This window comes from Lithobates pipiens, unplaced genomic scaffold (genome assembly GCF_037356315.1).
Source record: "Lithobates pipiens isolate NorthernLeopardFrog02 unplaced genomic scaffold, aLitPip1_a1.2 Scaffold_16, whole genome shotgun sequence".
Classification (NCBI taxonomy): Eukaryota; Metazoa; Chordata; class Amphibia; order Anura; family Ranidae; genus Lithobates; species Lithobates pipiens.
The window spans coordinates 97,367,760-97,387,980 of record NW_027507748.1 but is presented as its reverse complement, the minus strand read 5'-3'; the positions used below and the strand labels follow the sequence as shown (position 1 = coordinate 97,387,980).

At 39.9% G+C, this 20,221-nt stretch overlaps 1 protein-coding gene and 1 long non-coding RNA gene across 35 annotated transcripts in view; both read right to left on the bottom strand.

The window, feature by feature from the left end:
* Nucleotides 1-20,221, bottom strand: part of LOC143981910 (uncharacterized) — a 161,844-nt gene that overhangs the window by 19,826 nt on the left and 121,797 nt on the right. For 33 of the 34 annotated variants that reach the window (XM_077480124.1, XM_077480127.1, XM_077480132.1 and 30 more), the window contains 2 exons: nucleotides 17,010-17,123; nucleotides 13,908-14,021 (listed from right to left, as the gene is read on the bottom strand). In XM_077480124.1, the coding sequence (XP_077336250.1) occupies nucleotides 13,908-14,021; nucleotides 17,010-17,123 (228 nt within the window). The remainder of the gene's footprint in view (nucleotides 1-13,907; nucleotides 14,022-17,009; nucleotides 17,124-20,221) is intronic. The other variant, XM_077480139.1, reaches the window with a different exon arrangement.
* On the bottom strand, nucleotides 5,177-8,219 carry LOC143981918 (uncharacterized). The gene is made up of 3 exons (XR_013274381.1): nucleotides 7,773-8,219; nucleotides 6,975-7,026; nucleotides 5,177-6,464 (listed from the first exon to the last, which is right to left on the bottom strand). It is a non-coding gene; the product is annotated as an uncharacterized LOC143981918 (long non-coding RNA).

Genomic DNA, 20,221 nt, shown 5'->3' with positions numbered 1-20,221 from the left:
ATTGTAGATCTACACCTGATCGGTACAGGGTAGCTACTGGCCTCAGCATACTGTGACGCAGACATCAGTAGCCTGGAGCATAAAAGATCACCGACCACCTCTGGAGCTGAGGTATGTCGTGGCCTGCCGAGCCGTAGCTGCGACATGCACACGCTCGATGGCTGGACTGGGGACACTACAAGGATAAGGGTATCCAGCCTGTCACCCAGCCGGCTGTTAATAGTAGATCACAGGATCAATCATCTTGCGCAAAAACCCAAGCTTCTGCGTAAAAAAGCATGGACCTATGGGCCCGCAGGGTTCCTAGGTCCTTCTCCTTTACTAGGCAAAATAAAATGGAGGCTGCTTTGCAGGGTGGAGGGTTGTAGCCTGTGGGACGGCCCCCCGGGCGGAACTAAGTTCTGAGTGTTGCGTTACAACTTTGCCTAGTATTCTCCAAGTGATAAGGCTAACAACCCATTTGTTACAGAGAGGAGTTGTGTCGGTCGGTGAACATAAGAGAAATAATTATTTGATTCCCTGCAAATTTTGTAAGTTTGCCCACTTACAAAGACATGATGGGTCTATGATTGTTATCACACTTGTATTTTAACCACTTGCTTACTGGGCACTAAAACACCCTTCCTGACCAGACCAATTTTCAGCTTTTGGTGCTCTCACACTTTGAATGACAATTACTCAGTCATGCAACACTTTACCCAAATGAATTTTGTGTCCTTTTTTTCCCACAAATAGAGCTTTCTTTTGGTGGTATTTGATCACCTCTGGGGTTTTTATTTTTTGCGCTATAAATGAAAAAAGACCGAAAATTTTGAAAAAAAAACGCATATTTCTTTGTTTCTGTGACAGAATTATGCAAATTATAAATTTTTCTTCATAAATTTTGGCCACAATTTATACTGCTACATATCTTTGGTAAAAATAACCCAAATTAGTGGATATTATTTGGTCTTTGTGAAAGTTATAGAGTCTACAAGCTGTGGTGCGAATCGCACAAAATTGATCACATCTGATGTACTGGTGGCCTATCTCGCTTCTTGTGACCCGAACAAGTCAGGAAAGTACAAATACCCCCCAAATGACCCCTTTTTGGAAAGTAGACATTCCAAGGTATTTAGTAAGAGGCATGGTGAGCTTTTTGATGTTGTCATTTTTTTCCCACAATTCTTTGCAAAATTAAGATTTTTCATTTTTTTTTCTCCACAAAATTGTCATTGTAATAGGTTATTTCTCTCACATGGCATGTGTATACCACAAATGACACCCCCAAAAAAATTCTGCTACTCCTCCTGAGTATTACAATACCACATGTGTGGGACTTTTTCACAGCCTGGCCACATAGAGAGGCCCAACATGCAGGGAGCGCCATCACGTGTTCTAGGAGCATAAATTACACATCTAACTTGTTGACTACTTATTACACTTTTGAAATACCAGGACAATGACACGTGACACTGATGACAGATGGCACTGATACGTGGCAATGATGACACTTATACGTGGCACTGATGACACGTGGCACTGATGACAGATGGCACTAATATGTGGCACTGATGACACATGACACTAATACGTGGCACTGATACGTGCCACCGATGACAGATGGCACTAATACGTGGCACCGATGACGCGTGACACTGATGACAGATGGCACTGATAAGTGGCATTGATGACACGCGACACTGACAACAGATGGCACGTGACAGACAGGTGGCACTGATGACAAATGGCACTGATATGTGGCACTGATGACAGATGGCACTAATACGTGGCACTGATGACAGATGGCACTATGTGGCACTAATGACACGTGGCACTGATGACAGATGCCACTTATACGTGGCACTGATGACAGATGGCACTGGGGACAAATGGCACTGACAACAGGTGGCACTGGGGACATATAGCCCTGGGGGCAGGTGGCACTGGGGTGGGGTGGATTGCACTAGGGTGGATGGCACTGGGGCAGGATGGCACTGGGGGAGGATGGCACTTTTTTTTTACGCTTTTTTTTTTCCTCTCTGTGCACTGACGGCTGCTGCAGCCGTTCATCTCTCCCCTCTCACACGCTGTCTGTGTGAGGAGGGAGAGCGGCGCTGAGAGATGATCTCATATGTTTACATATGAGATCATCTCCCATTGGACACGCCGATCACACTGTAAACGGCCGCTGTGATTGGCCATTTACAGCGATCTGTGTTTGCCTGTCCCCGGGGGACACGGCGAACACAGAACTTCCGCGATGCGCGCCCGCGGCGGCGCGCATTGCGGAAGTAAACAATAGGACGTCCAGGGACGGCCAATTGCAGGAAAGCGCCCGCTCTAAGGCCGTAAATCGGCTATAGGGCGGGCGCGAGGTGGTTAAATGATAGAGACAAATGTTATAAATTGAGTTGCAGTTCAATGATTAAAATAAGTATTTGATCCCCTACCAACCAACAATTATTCTGGCTCCCAAACCCTGGCTACAATATGTGCTCATGTGGTACACAGATTAGTCCTGTCAATTTAAGAAGGTGCTCCTAACGACAACTCATGTGTATAAAATACACCTATAATTACAAAAATCATGTTACTGCAGGGTGGTACCGTGGACATGTATAGATATACTTTGCCTCATCCCTATATCAAGATAAGTCTCTCTGGCCATGGCCGCACGATTCCAGCGGCGCACACGCAGTGCGGCCGCCTTCGGGGGACTTGTCATTTTTGGCCGAGGCCAAGTGACGTCATGCGCGCACCTGCGTGATGGACGCCTTTGTTGGGACACATTTAACCTCCCTGGCGGTATGATTATTTTGGATTTTAGGTGCTGAAAGTGGTACAATTATTTTGCAGGAAAATTTGGCGTTTTATATTGTAGTCCTGGAATTCTTAGGAATAACTCACTTAAATCTGTTCAAACCAGAGTCTAGCAGACATCCCGGGTATGATAAAGTTTGAAAAATGAAATCATAAATTATAATATAATAAATAATTATAACAAATAATAATATAACAATAATACAAATTATTCAATAATGTAATCAAATCAAAAACACTGAAATTTGCTCAGTTGCAGAATTGTCACTGTCATTACTTTTCAGTATTTGATGACAGATCTCCGCACAAATCACTATCCCTCAATTCTGCGAGTGATTCTAATTTATTATCGCTGTTTTCTAGCTGGTCTAAAATCATTTTTGATGTAAAGGGACAGTTTTGGTTGCTATGGACAATCTCCAGTTTCCAGGCATAAAGAACAGTTTTTATAATATAAAACTGCATGCAGGACACTGGATAGACCACTAGGGGCAGAGGGGATGTGAAATAATTACATACAGCAATGTAATCTGTAAGATTACATTATACTGTATGTTTCACTTTTTTAATTTGGCACCGATCTCTGTCCCCGTGCGTCGCAATGCTCACAGGGAACGGAGATCGGCTCCATGATGAATCGAGCGGAGGACGAGCCGCTCGTACAGCGCGGGGACATCGCTGGATCCAAGGGAGAAGGTAAGTAAACTTTCTCCTGCATACAGCAATGCGGTCCCGAGTCTGGCTCGGGGTTACCGCTTTTGGTACAAAATTTCCACCCCGAGCCAGACTCGGGAACACCGCCAGGGGGGTTAAAAGCAAGAGACACCCAGCTGTGACTCAGGGAGACCTGTTGGTACATCTTATTGATACGGAGCTGAGCAAGGTTAAGGAACGGAAAGGCAGAGACATGTTCTCCAATGGAACACTTGAGTGAGCATTTTTTCACTACTTGGAACCCTGTCTGTGAACACTGCTCTATGGCTACTGGGCAGCAATTTGTTACTTGGTTTTGTGCATGCCACTATGTGATTATTTTCAGAACAAGAAAAAAGGATTTTGTAATACTAAACTACAGTGTCCAATACCATTGCATGGGATAACGTCCCCTTACAGGGGTCTATACCTACTGGGCATCTAATAGGGACAAGATATACCTCTAGTAATACCAGGCATAAGCTGTTTAAAGTGATTTGAGGTAAGAGAAATTGATTTATTTACCCTCAAATGTGTCCATTTAATAAACTGTGATAACCCAAGATCAGGATGATCACTGCTTATCTCAGAGCATTGCCAGTTTAATATACTGAGATGAGAACTGGAGAACTCTCCCAGAGAATAGCTTCTTCCTTCATCCATCTGCCTGCATGGTCAAAAGTGAAAGTAAAAACTTTCTCTACTGCAGTGGAAAATACATCAACAGCGGGTTAGAATTACATTAACTATACAATTACACACACACACACACATTATATATATATATATATATATATATATATATATATATATTCTCAGAGTCCTTCACATTTGTATATTACAGTGTACACCTTTGCAAAGGCAGTGTTGTGGCTACAGAAGTACAACTGATGCTGTGATTTTGACAGCTGCAAAGATGATGCATCGCTGATAACGCAAGGTGATGTGTACACGCATGGTGGTGGGCCCATTGGACCCATGCGCCACTCTGCGAGAGGCGGCAAATCATGCGCCAATCTGTGGTAGGGTGTGCAACATGGAGAGGCATGGGTGCAATATTTAGGGGGAGGGAGGAAGCTTCAGGGTCAGGGAACTTCGGCCTTCTCTGCTGCTGCCGAAGCTGCAGGTTTTTTCTCTCTGCGGGCCCACCCACCACCTGTAGCACAAAGCCAACAGGGTTTTGGAGCACTTCTTTTGGCTCTGTAATAGGTGACTGATAGGTGGTTGGCAGGGTCATAAGTCCTCTGGCGGCTGCTGCAGCTTCATCCTCCCGATCATCCTTGGTGTCAGTCTGCAGGCAGTGGGTGACAGCCTACTCGGTGCAGCTGTCCATGGCAAAAGTGTCCTTGAATGGCAGTTTTGAAATGTGGTCACCCTGGGGCAGGGGGGGGGGCAGGGTGCCAATTTCCCCCCTGTGCCACTCTGATGGCCCATAAAAGGGATGCACCACTTCACTCAGGCTGTGCACACCCTCCGTCCCCTCCCCGGGTCAAATGGCAGGCAGGCACCAGTAGCTAAGCAGACTCCTCAGCTCACTTTGCATGGAAAAGATATTTTCGGGTGCAAAAGTTTGTAGGCTGTCTAGCAGGCACTGGTGGTGATGGTTGGGGCGTCAAGCTGCTTGTTAACCTCACCAGCCTGTGTATGTTCTGGGACAGTGCCACTGTGAATGTTACAGGATGACTTCAGATGTAAGTAGGGACTATTGATGCAAAGGGGAACTCATAATGTAAAGGTGGGGGGGGACTGTAAAAGGAAACTCTTGATGTTAATTAGGGGGCTCAAGATGTGAAAGGGGCATACTGATGCTAAGTATGAAGCTCCGGATGTTAAGGGGGAATCCTTAAAAAGTTCTAAAAAGTACCACTGTTATGAAGCTTAAGGGTATTGAAACCTAATGTTGCTTTAATTTAGATTGTTCTACTGTTCCCTCTCTTCGCATTTACTAAAGTTGAATAAAAAATATACAAAAACCACACACTGGATTTCTGATAAAAAATTTTTTAATGAACAATATATAAAATTTCAAACAAACAAAACAAGGTCTTTTTACTGGTCCCCTATTTAGTATCATTGACAAGGGGGAGCAACGTGGATGACCAACAAAAATAGTCAATATTAAATTTGTCAACATTTAACATTTTTATAAAACCAAGACAACAAAAAAATAAGTTACAGAACTTCGGACTAGGAACATTATTTAACTTAACAAACCCTAGATCTGTGTATTTATTCAAATGTTTGAGGGATCCCTCCCATAGTTTAAATCATCCATGGTGCCAGTTATTGGTTTGGCAGCATCATATGACCAACAAGATGCAGAAGAGCAAGGGAAATTTTTTATGTTCTTCTAGCATCTCTTTGAAGACTGTTTGCTGCTGCAAAACTGCAGTAGTAAGACGCTCCATGTTGTCATTGGACCGTCTCATTTCGGCAACAATGGAGTTCTGAATAGACTCTTGGATCGATTGTCTATCCCTTAAGCTTTCCCTTAATAAATTTAAGGTCTGCTCCATTTGAACAGCGGCACTACCAGCTGCCTCTACTCTGTCAGCTAGCAGTTGCCTTCTCCTTCCTCTGGGAACCCGTATAGGGCCAGAAGAATTATTATCCGGTGCATGATGCACTCTTTCTTCTTCTTGATCTGCAAAATAATAAATAAAAAATATATTTTTTAATAAATAAATAAAAAAATAAAATATTCAAAAACTATTCTTGCTATGAAATATAAAGAAAAAATAAATAAAGAAAAGTTTTGGTGGTTTGTAGATTTATTTGTTAGAGGTATAGCATCCACTGCTCCACCCGGATTGGAGATTACATTTTCCAGCTGATCTGCTTGAAAAAAGAATATTTTTGTTATTTTGTCACACTTTTTATAAGGGGGCAACTGATATTTTCATCTTTACATTTTCCAGTATGTGATGGTCCAGGTTGTGGATCTTCTTCATTTCAAACTTCTTCAGGAGCTAATTAAGAAAAAAAGAAATGTATAACTAGTAGAAAATTTCGATTTTAATGAAATTGTTGAAAGACAGGATATTTAATAAAGAAGCGACCCTAGCAGTTTCTTCTGTCATAAATACTTCCTCCTCCCTGTCAGCCATCATGTGCTCAGTGATCTGCGCATGCATGGCTAAACACATTTTTACAGCCCCAATCTGTGTCGCTCTGATGGGACTACAAACCACAAGCTCGGGAGTGACATTGCTGCGGCCAAGACTGGGCGAAGATGGAAGCCCCTGGCACCTGCCAGATTAATTACAATGCAGCTCTGGAGGATTCAGTGCGACAGGTAAACATGCTATATTGTGCGAATATCCTATGCATACTAGCACACTAGAACACCCGGTGTGGCCCTAAAAAGAACACGATAGTGGACTTTAGTACCACTTTATATATGTTCATATTGTAACATAGCAAAGGTTAACTAATAAGTAGAAGTTTCAGGTGTCGACAAAAGGATATTTTACACTTACAACACAGGTTTGAAGCCTCCATTTCTTCAAACTCCAACACAATTTGAGTGTTCTGTAAAAAAAAAAAAAAAAAAAAAAAAAAAAAAAATTTTTTAGGCTGAACATTACACAGAATATCTACAGTTGTGCTATAATTATGATCTAAATTATACATGTGTTAATGTATTTGTACAGTAAACTGTATGAGTAGTATACACTGCCAATGTGATCACTAAATTTAAAGTCACATGAAAGCTCTATTTGTAATTTTTAAATTAAATTAACATACATTTTCAACATACCCGCTCTGTTTAAAGGTATTGTGCATTTCACCATTCCGCATGAGTCGTGGGGGGGGGGGGGGGTTGTTGAGAGCACTTTATTTTTAATTATTACTAGTTTTAAAATATTATATTTTTTGGACAATGTCCCATTCCTTTTTTATAATTTTTTATAATTAAATGGTATGAAAACAGATGAAAAACATCAAAACATCCTGTTTTAGATAGAACGGCCATTGATCTGTATTCTTTATGTAGAGATCTGGCCTCCAAAACCTCTAATCTAACTGTGGGCTTCTTCCACCAACTGTATGGCCCCTTTCACAGCGGTGCATCTGGTTGACGGACTCCACTTGCTACGCTGATCCCTGCAGGCGGATGACAGGTACGTCTACGTTTACTGAGCAGAGCAGAGACGCACCCAGTCCCACTCTCCTCTATGCTGAAAACGGACCAGAGATGACAGGAGAGAAGGGGCGGTGCTCCTGCGTCCTATATGGACACACCGCCACTTGTAAATGAAGGCATTAATAATTACCGTCATCACTGAATAGCATTAGGGTGTGATCTCCCTCTTGCACTGGTTGCACCTCGTGGTTGCTGGCAGGCTCTTGCTCATTTGATGGTTGTTGCAACACTGCACAATAAAAAAAAATATATATATCTTATAAACTTCATAAATATATAAACACTTTTTTTTTTTATTTAAATAAAAAATACTTACTATGGGCATCTGTGTCATATTCTCCAGGTACTCAGACGATGGTATCTGGCCCAAGGCACCCCTTTAATTCCTCCTCATATGAATTGAAATTGACGTCCACTGGTGGGCCTCCTCCTGTGCCTCTTTGGTGCCTTGCAATGATGATCAATTTTTTATTTGACCTTTGATATCAGCAATGTGACATTTGCAGGTCTCAATGCTTTGTGCGGTATCCCCGGATGCGTTCACTTGCTCCACTATGCTACTCCATATAGCATCTTTTTTAGATTGTGCCAGCATGCGAGATCTTTGACCATATAGGCGATCCCAATTGCCAACCACTCGTGACACAAGCACGCAGTTTTGGGTGTAAGAAAATTTTGCACCTCTCTTTTTTTTTTTTTCTGACCCTCCATCTTGCTTACTATCTTATACCCTCAAATGCTTAATAGTTTAACAGTGACTTACTTTTATAGGATTGTACCATTATTAACATATTATGGGAGTTTTTTGACACAACATATATATTTGTAAAATGCCTTTTTTATCAATTCAATTGGATGAGTATTTAAAATAACATAAAACCACTTCCTTTGAACTGGTATTATTTAAATAAAATTTTCTATATTTTATTTCATTTTTTTAATTATTTTTTAATTTATTTCAAACCTACAATTTAGTTCAGCTCATGGACTATTTTAATTTTATTATACGGGGGTTCTCTTTATTGTAAATTATTTATTTTAAATGTTAATTTAATATTTTTATTGTTATGCTTTTTAAAAATGATTTAGAACTATTTAATATATATATATATATATATATATATATATATATATATATATATATATAGTTTTTATATGAATGGTGCTTGTATGCATGACAAATACAGTACAATAATTTCAGAATACACCATTCACATAAAAATGCACATGTTTTATGCTTATGTATTAATCATTATAATGTTTTACTGTTATGGGGTGTCTGTTTATTGGGTAGGGGGATTATATCTTTATTAATTAATATGTGCAGTATATGTGGAGTGCTTCGTATTTCACTTTGGGGTTCTAATATTGCTATCGCGAGATTACAGAAACAGAAGCCGTTCAGGATTCTCAGAGCTTTTGTAGATCACTTCTATTCTCAGTGGGAAAAGTGATCTACACTGTTTATTAAACTGCCACAAGGGGGAGAAGAGCGGAGAACTCATGAGATGTGAAATAGCAAAGTATATTAAACGGACGCCATTATACATTGTGTATATGTATTTTGATACTTCCACTCGACATGTGCCTTGTCTAGTGTTCTTACTCAGGATTTTATCCCCAATGTAGGTTATTATACCCCTAACTTTTTCTAAATATAATACGTATCTCTCTACCCTTGGTTGGGAAGCTGCCAATACCCCAGTAAGTGCATTATGATATTTAAACCCTTGACCAATTCAGGCCCGAAGATTTGGCTGCTCAATGACCAGGCAATTTTTTGCGATACGGCACTGCGTCGCTTTAACTGAAAATTGCGCGGTCATGGGGCACTGTACCCATACAAAACTGACGTAGTTTTTTTTCCCACAAATAGAGCTTTCTTTTGGTGCTATTTGATCATCTTTGCGGTTTTTATTTGTTGCGCTATAAACCAAAAAATAAGAGCGACAATTTTTTTTTTTAAAAACCCAATATTTTGTACCTTTTGCCTATAATAAATATCCCCAATTTTTTGAATTTTATTTTTTTAAGAAAAGCTCATTTTGATTGGTTTGCGCAAAAATTGTAGCGTCATTTAAAATAGGGGATAGATTTATGGCATTTTTATTATTATTATTATTTTTTACTAGTAATGGCGGTGATTTGAGATTTTTAATTGGTTACTGCGACATTATGGCAGACACTTTTAGGACGATTAATAATTATACAGCAATCAGTGCTATAAAAGTGCACTGGCAGGGAAAGGGTTAACACTAGGGGCAATCAAGGGGGTAACTGTGTTCCTTTGTGTGTGTGTTCTAACTGTAGGGGAGGGGACTGATTGTAGATGACAGATCGTGGTTCCAAGCTATTAGGAACTCACGATCTGCATCTCCTCACAGAACAGGGATTTGTGTGTTTACACACGTCCCCATTCTGGCCGGCGGTCATTGTGACCGGCAGTCACAAGCATTGGCACCCCTGCAGTGCAGCACGTACGCGCCTGCTATCATGCTTAAAGCATGGCCGAGGTACAGCTACGGAGGTTCGCAGGATCGTGCCAACCTGCCGCAGTATAATGACGGTGGTTGGTCGGAAATTGCTTAATGGATTTCACAACATTATATTATAATTTTATATATCTATATATATAGATATATAAAATAAAAATGTTACCCTTCTTACACTAGCTCTGCACTGTCTGTTTTTACATGTGCCCCATATCCACTTATGGGGGGGGGGGGGGGGCCTGGTTATTCTGTTTTTGTAAGTAATAACACACCTCCTAAATTATAGTATATGTAATATATTGAATATGATCCTATGAGTTGTGTAACTATTGTGCTTTTACCTTTATTGTAGACTTGAGTAACTTAATTCTTAAAAGCTCTTGAAGAAGCGTATGTCCCACGAAACATTATGACCAGTGAGGAACTTTTCTAGCTGGACATCGCCTTCCCTCATTTAGGCTGGATTCACACCTATGCAGTTTTAGCGCTTTTTGCATTTTGCAGAATTGCACTACAGTCCATTTAACATTGATTCCTATGGAACACGGTAGTGCAAATCTGCAAAAAGCACAAAAAATGCATAGGTGTGAATCCAGCCTGAGCCACGGATTGTATGGTTGTTTATTGTATTTTGTGCTGTAACTACTTTGGGGGCTCCCAACATTTTTTTCCCAACAATTTGAGGGTTTTTTGGTGATACCAGACACATATTTGGTTTTAATAACATGAATTAAATATGATATTTTGCATACACAATTCATGTTTTAAATTTCTTGTTAATCTTCAATTAAATATATATTTTTTTATACAAACCTACTTTGAGTGTGGTGCCATTAAAGTCCCAATTTTTTTCCCTCTATTCTATAAAATACACCTGTGCACAAAATCTTTCTTCCATTCAAACCTCACCATCCTGGTCAAGACCAAAGAGCTGTCAAAGGACATACGAGACAAGATTGTAGACCTATACAAGGCTGGAATGGGCTACAAAGGCCATCAGCAAGAAGCTCGGTGAGAGGGAGACAACTGTTGGAGCTATTATTCTCAAATGGAAGAAATACAAAATCACCATCAATCGCCCTCGGTTTGGAGCTCCATGCAAGATTTCGCCTCATGGGGTAAGGATGATCATGAGAAAATTGAGGGATCAGCCCAGAACTAGAGCTTGTGAATGATCTCAAGGCAGTTGGGACCACAGTCACCAAACAAACCATTGGTAACACAGTATACTATAATGGATTGAAATCCTGTGCACCTACAAGGTCCCCCTCCTCAAGAAAGCACATGTACAGGCCCATATGAAGTCTGCCAATGAACAGCTAAATGATTCAGAGAATGATTGAGAGAAAGTGCTGTGGTCAGATGAGATGAAAATTTAGCTCTTTGGCAGTAACTTGACTCGCTGCGTTTGGAGGAAGATAAATGCTAACTATGACCCTAAGAACACCATCCCTACAGTCAAGCACGGAGGTGGAAACATTATGCTTTGGGGCAGTTTCTCTGCTAAAGGTACAGGCTAGCTTTGCTGCATTAAGGGGCCAATTGATTGGGCCATGTATTGTAAATCTTGGATGAGAACCTTCCTCCCTCAGCCAGAACACTGAAGATGGGTGATGGGTCATGGATGGGTCTTCCATCATGACAATGACCCAAAACATACCACCAAAACAAGGAGTGGGTCAAGAAAAAGCACATTAAGGTCATGGAGTGGCCTAGCCAGTTTCCAGACCTTAATTCTATAGAAAATGTATGAAGGGAGCTGAAACATTCGAGTTGCCAAAAGATATTTAAAAACCTTAAGGATTTAGAGAAAATCTGTAAAGAAGGGTGGACCAAAATCCCTCCTTAGATGTGTGCAAACCTGGTAACCACCTACAAAAAAATGTCTTACCTCTGTGCTTACCAACAAGGGTTTCTCCACCAAGTACTAAGTCATGTTTTGCTTGGGGATCAAATACTTATTTTACTTGTTAAACTGCAACTCAATTTATAACATTTGTATTGTGTTTTTTCTGGATTTTTGGTTGATATTCTGTCTCTATCATTTAAAATGCACCTATGATAAAACATATGGACCCTTCATTTATTTGTAAGTTGGCAAACTTACAAAATCTGCAGGGGATCAAATAATTATTTTCCTCACTGTACTAAGTGTATTACAATATACAGTAGGCCAAAAAAGTATTTAGTCAGCCACCAATTGTGCAAGTTCTCCCACTTAAAAAGATGAGAGAGTCCTGTAATTGTCATCATAGGTATATCTCAACTATGAGAGACAAAAATGTGGAAACAAATCCAGACAATCACATTTTCTGATTTTTGAAAGAATTTATTTGCAAATTATGGTGGAAAATAAGTATTTGGTCACCTACAAACAAGCAAGATTTCTGGCTCACAGACCTGTATCTTCTTTAAAAGGCTCCTCTGTCCTCCACTCATTACCTGTATTAATGGCGTCTGTTTAAACTTGTTATAAGTATAAAAGACACCTGTCCACAACCTCAAACAGTCACACTCCAAACTCCACTATGGTGAAGACCAAAGAGCTATCGATGCTTTCAAAAATAAGACAATGTGATTGTCTGGATTTGTTTCCACATTTTGTCTCTCATAGTTGAGGTATACCTATGATGACCATTACAGGCATCTCTCATCTTTTTAAGTGGGAGAACTTGCACAATTGGTGGCTGACTAAATAACTAAATACTTTTTTTCCCCCACTGTGTATATATATTTATATCATATTGACGCTCCTTGGTTCAATACATCATTGCATGTAGCATGTTTGTTGGGTTTAACATATAATGCCCTGATGCAAGCAGTAGGCTCACTATTAGGAGAAATTATGCACATATCAAAAATATCTTGATGGGTGGATGTCATTCTGAAAGAGTGGGTGTTCAAAGGCAAACAGCATTTGCATGCAGGTTGTCCTAGATAATATGGTAATGTGATAATGTGATGCTGAGCTTTCATGATTTTAGCCTCATGCTACACCGGGCATGAAAAATTACACTTTTGTTTTTTTACCTGTAAACGCCCTTCTGTGATAGCCTATTTGTCAGCCGTGGTCAAAAAAAAAATAAGCCTGTTGGGGGACCATTTTTTATGTCATGTGGTAGTATACATTGCATTATATCAGACTTACCCAAGCACTGGATCCCACCATCACCACTGACAGGGAATCCATCTTCATTCCGGGCTGGCAGGCTTTGGACGTTTGATTGACCAAGCCGCAATGACATCAAGGACGTGACTCCTGGCCGAGGCACAGCTCTCTCAATGGAAGGCACGCTGTCTATTGGGAGCGCAGTGTGCATGTGCCATTGATGTCACCGGGTGCTACACATGTAAGGCGCTCCTAAACCCTGCAGGTTTTGGAGATATTTACTGTACCTATAGGTGAGCCTTATTATAGGCTTACCTGTAAGTACAAAACATCAAAGCAAGTTTACTAAAACTTTAAAGATTCTAAATACAAAGAATTAAAGGGTGGGCCAGGTAAAGTAAAACTGGGAGAAAAGTTTTAGTTGATGCTGGATGTTCTCAAGCCAGAAAATGAGGCAGACGTCATCAACATTTTTACATTTTGTTCAAAGCTTTTTAGCCTTGGACAGAGTAAGGAAGGAATAAAACACCTATCAGGTTATTTACTGCTGTTTTTGCCTTTACATTGCATGTACATTTTAAAACAAAAATTAGAAATATTTTGAATAGGACTGCATATATGCAGTAATCTGCTGGAAAAAAACAAAGAAAAAAAACAAACATACCTCACTATTTTGAGTTGCTTCCTTGCTCTGATGAAAGCTTGCTCTATTAATCCCGTTATCATAGTCTTCATATTCTTCACTAGTCTGAGATGCTGTAGTAGCCAATTGTTTTATCTAAAAGTAATTTTGAAGCTTTTTATTTAGGGAGAATTAGCAAAAATAAATAAGAAGAGAGTACAATGGAAAAAAAAGGCCTTAAAGTAGCAAACAATGCACTAAAGAATTTGATAGAAGTAAAGAGGTGTGACACTTAAATTGGTGCGTCAGCGAGGGACAACACCAAAGATAGGGCAAGCAATGTAGCTGTTTTTTCTGTTTTTTTTTTTTTAATTTTTAAATAAGTTGGATTTAGGCTTTAACCATTTAACCGTGGCGGACGATTTTGATGGCCAAAGACCAGAGCACTTTTTGCAATTTGACACTGCGTCGCTTTAACTGACATGAAAGCATAATTTTTTACTTTTTGCTATAATAAATATCCCCCAAAAAAATATAATTTTTTTTCCTCCAGTTTATGCCGATACTTATTCTTCGACATATTTTTGGTTAAAAAAAAAAATCCCAATAAGCGTTTATTGATTGGTTTGCGCAACATTTATAGTGTCTACAATATTTATTTTTTTTACTAGTGATGGCAGCGATCAGATTATCTTGACTGCGACATTATGGTGGACACATCGGACAATTTTGATACATTTTTGGGACCATTGACATTAATATAGCGATCAATGCTATAAAATTGCATTAATTACTGTAAAAATGTCACTGGAAGTGAAGGGGTTAACCACTAGGGGGCGGGGAGGGGTAAAGTGTGTCCTGGAGAGTGATTCTAACTGTAGGGGGATGGGCTAGCAATGATATGACACTGATCGCTGCTCCCAATGACAGGGAGCAGACGATCAGTGTCCTGTCATTCGGCAGAACGGGGAGATGCTGTGTTTACATCGGCATCTCCCCGTTCTTCAGCTCCGTGACACGATTGCGGGCAACCAGGCGGACATAGCGTACGGGTACGTTACTTTGCCCAGCCATGCCATTCTGCTGACATATATCAGGAGCTGGTCAGCAAGTGGTGAACTGAGAACTTGATTGTTTTATATTTAGCAGGAACCAGAAATGTGTAAATTTAAACATAGTAGATTGGTGTACTTGGGCATTGGCAAGAAGAAAAACACGCTAGGCAGAAAGGATGTGTCCCTCGTATGTATTTTCATACTAAATAATGACATAGATTGAAGTGTACATTTAGACCATGCCCAGTTTTCGTTTTTAGGTTTAGCTGACATCTATTTTTTTTGCAGCATTATTCTACGACATTCCCTCAATGTTTAAAACAGCTTATATTTAATCTTATCCTATTCTGCCTTCCACAAAAAAATACATTTTGATTGTTTTAAATTAATTGTTAAGTAGGGTCAGTGTGAACATCTATTTAGGGCATTCAGCATGATGAACGTGTCATTGGTTGCAAAGGAAATAGCAGTTGCTTGCACCCACTGCATCCTTACCAACCACTGATGTCCCCCGGCCCATTTACTTGCATGACTGGCAATCCCCGGGCACATAAGAAAATGGATGGGGAGGGATTGCATCATTGCTTAAATATAGCCACATGATTACATTTGGCCCATAATGTCACCACTATACCTGCCCCTTACATTATACAGCTGATGACAGCTCTGGGAGGTTTCATTTGACTATGGGTAGCCTCTGGATTGGTCATGTATGGCGGGTTTTTTGGTGGGAGTTGGTGGTAGACAGGTATTATGATGATGGATTTACAATGAGGGACATTTTATTTTTTTTATATTTTTTTATAAAAGGAGTTGTCGAGCATTTGGGTGTCTATTTCTATGTGACAAAAATGTGACAAAAAAAGACAAACACAAAAATGACAAAAAAGTTTTTTTTTTTCATGAATGAGTATGAGAACTACATACCCTTTACTCATTCACTTAGCAGGATAGTATTTTGGGTAACCCCTTATTATTAAAGGGAACTTCCAGAGTCCTTCCTGCCTGCAAACCCCCACAACCACCAGCCAGGGTAGTAAGGAAATAACATGCTCTGCCAAGAGGGGTCCCTTCTGGCAAAGCACTCCCATGTGGCCTGGTATGCTTTAAGAGACTGCAAACTCGTTCCCCCCTACTTTTCTGGCCAGCCAAGTTGCAATCTTGGATTAAGGGTCCTTTATAGATTTTTATTTTGTGTGAGGTACCAACCTAGCATCGACGCCAGACTCAAATGCTCTGGTATGTTTGGTATGTTTTTTTTGGGGGGGGGGGGGGGGGTGATCTGGACTCTACACATTTTTTATATTCTTACTGTAGGGTTTGTGCTACAGCAGATTTCACATTTACAGAGCCTCCAAAGATCCACCAAAACACACAAGTCCCTTGGAGCGGTCTGTGCATTTTTGAACAAAAAAAGAGAAATGTCAATTACCAGCAATTTTAAACAATGTATTAAATATCAGTGCCGCTGCAGCACTTTCTGTACATCACAGAGAGGTATGCAGTGACTGAGGTTCTTTGGGAATAATTTGATATAGGGCACTAATGTGGATATAATTCTGATTGTGCTTATTGCACTACACATTTTTCATTGGTGGTCAGTGTAGTCCTCCTTTACATTGGCTGTCAGTGGGAAAAGAGCCCCATTACATTGGTGATCGTTGTAGGACCCCCTTGCACTGACTGCTGGTGGAGAAATGCCTATATACATTGGTGGTCAGTAAAACAGTGCCCCCCTTACCTGTAAGTACAAAACATCAAAGCAAGTTTACTAAAACTTTAAAGATTCTAAATACAAAGAATTAAAGGGTGGGCCAGGTAAAGTAAAACTGGGAGAAAAGTTTTAGTTGATGCTGGATGTTCTCAAGCCAGAAAATGAGGCAGACGTCATCAACATTTTTACATTTTGTTCAAAGCTTTTTAGCCTTGGACAGAGTAAGGAAGGAATAAAACACCTATCAGGTTATTTACTGCTGTTGTTGCCTTTACATTGCATGTACATTTTAAAACAAAAATTAGAAATATTTTGAATAGGACTGCATATATGCAGTAATCTGCTGGGAAAAAAAAACAAACAAAACAAACATACCTCACTATTTTGAGTTGCTTCCTTGCTCTGATGAAAGCTTGCTCCATTAATCCCGTGATCATAGTCTTCATATTCTTCACTAGTCTGAGATGCTGAAGTAGCCAATTGTTTTATCTAAAAAGTAATTTTGAAACTTTTTATTTAGGGAGAATTAGCAAAAATAAATATGAAGAGAGTACAATGGAAAAAGAAGGCCTTAAAGTAGCAAACAATGCACTAAAGAATTTGATAGAAGTAAAGAGGTGTGACACTTAAATTGGTGCGTCAGCGAGGGACAACACCAAAGATAGGGCAAGCAATGTAGCTGTTTTTTCTGTTTTTTTTTTAAATTTTTAAATAAGTTGAATTTAGGCTTTAACCATTTAACCGGGGCGGACAATTTTGCTGGCCAAAGACCAGAGCACTTTTTGCAATTTGACACTGCGTCGCTTTAACTGACAATTGCGCGGTCATGTGGCGTGGTTTCCAAACAAAATTGACGTCCCTTTTCCCCACAAATAGAGCTTTTTTTTGGTGGTATTTTATTACCTCTGCTGTTTTTATTTTTTGTTTATAAACAAAAAAATAGCAACAATTAAAAAAAAAAAAAAAAAAGCATAATTTTTTACTTTTTGCTATAATAAATATCCCCCAAAAAATATATTTATTTTTTCCCTCCAGTTTATGCCGATACTTATTCTTGGACATATTTTTGGTTAAAGAAAAAATCGCAATAAGCGTTTATTGATTGGTTTGCGCAACATTTATAGTGTCTACAATATTTTTTTTTTTACTAGTGATGGCAGTGATCAGATTATCTTGACTGCGACATTATGGTGGACACATCGGACAATTTTGATACATTTTTGGGACCATTGACATTAATATAGCGATCAATGCTCTAAAATTGCATTGATTACTGTAAAAATGTCACTGGAAGTGAAGGGGTTAACCACTAGGGGGCGGGGAGGAGTAAAGTGTGTCCTGGGGAGTGATTCTAACTGTAGGGGGATGGGCTAGCAATGACATGACACTGATCGCTGCTCCCAATGACAGGGAGCAGACGATCAGTGTCCTGTCATTCGGCAGAACGGGGAGATGCTGTGTTTACATCGGCATCTCCCCGTTCTTCAGCTCCGTGACACGATCGCGGGCAACCAGGCGGACATAGCGTACGGGTACGTTACTTTGCCCAGCCGTGCCATTCTGCTGACATATATCTAAAGGAGCTGGTCAGCAAGTGGTGAACTGAGAACTTGATTGTTTTATATTTAGCGGGAACCAGAGATGTGTAAATTTTAACTGCATGGAGACTCACATGGTTGGACAACCATAGCTTTAGTCTCTTAGTTTATTCTGAGCATGCATGGCACTTTGTCCGACGGAATTGTCTACACACGATCGGAATTTATGTGATTAGATTTTGTTGTCGGAAAATTTTAGATTCTGCTCTCAAACTTTGTGCGGCGGAAAATCCGACGGAAAAGGTGCGATGGAGCCCACACACGGTTGGATTTTCCGACAACATGATCTGATCGCACATTTTCTGTCGGAAAATTTGAGTGTGTGTATGAGGCATTAGAAAGAAGGAGTTGGGAATACTTGGCTTTAAGAAAAACAAGTCTGGGACTAGATGTCCCTGAAACACAAGATTATCATCAGCATAACATAGTAGATTGATGTACTTGGGCATTGGCAAGAAGAAAAACACGCTAGGCAGAAAGGATGTGTCCCTCGTATGTATTTTCATACTAAATAATGACATAGATTGAAGTGTACATTTAGACTATGCCCAATTTTCGTTTTTAGGTTTAGCTAACATCTATTTTTTTTTGCAGCATTATTCTACGACATTCCCTCAATGTTTAAAACAGCTTATATTTAATCTTATCCTATTCTGCCTTCCACAAAAAAATACATTTTGATTGTTTTAAATTAATTGGTAAGTAGGGTCAGTGTGAACATCTGAACAGCTATTTAGGGCATTCAGCATGATGAACGTGTCATTGGTTGCAAAGGAAATAGCAGTTGCTTGCACCCACTGCATCCTTACCAACCACTGATGTCCCCCGGCCCATTTACTTGCATGACTGGCAATCCCCGGGCACATAAGAAAATGAATGGGGAGGGATTACATCATTGCCAAAATATAGCCACATGATTATATTTGGCCCATAATGCACCACTATACCTGCCCCTTACATTATACAGCTGATGACAGCTCTGGGAGGTTTCATTTGACTATGGGTAGCCTCTGGATTGGTCATGTATGGCGTTTTTTTTTTTTTTTTTTACAATGAGGGAAATTTATTTTATTTTTTTATTTTATTTTTATAAAAAGAGTTGTCAAGCATTTGGGTGTCTATTTCTAGGTGACAAAAAAAGACAAACACAAAAATGACAAAAAAGTATTTTTTTTTCATGAATGAGTATGAGAACTACATACCCTTTACTCATTCACTTAGTAGGATAGTATTTGGGTAACCCCTTATTATTAAAGGGAACTTCCATAGTCCTTCTTGCCTGCAAACCCCCACAACCATCAGCCAGGGTAGTAAGGAAATAACATGCTCTGCCAAGAGGGGTCCCTTCTGGCAAAGCATTCCCATGTGGCCTGGTATGCTTCAAGAGATTGCAAACTCGTTCCTCCCCCCCTACTTTTCTGGCCAGCCAAGTTGCAATCTTGGATTAAGGGTCCTGTATAGATTTTTATTTTGTGTGAGGTACCAACCTAGCATCGATGCCAGACTCAAAGGCCCTGGTATGTTTTTTTTTTGTTTTTTTTTTGGGGGGGGGGGGGGGTTGGGGTGATCTGGACTCTACACATTTTTTTATATTCTTACTGTAGGGTTTGTGCTACAGCAGATTTCACATTTACAGAGCCTCCAAAGATCCACCAAAACACACAAGTCCCTTGGAGCGGTCTGTGCATTTTTGAACAAAGAAAGAGAAATGTCAATTACCAGCAATTTTAAACAATGTATTAAATATCAGTGCTGCTGCAGCACTTTCTGTACATCACAGAGAGGTATGCAGTGACTGAGGTTCTTTGGGAATAATTTGATATAGGGCACTAATGTGGATATAATTCTGATTGTGCTTATTGCACTACACATTTTTCATTGGTGGTCAGTGTAGTCCTCCTTTACATTGGCAGTCAGTGGGAAGAGAGCCCCATTACATTGGTGATCGTTGTAGGACCCCCTTGCACTGACTGCTGGTGGAGAAATGCC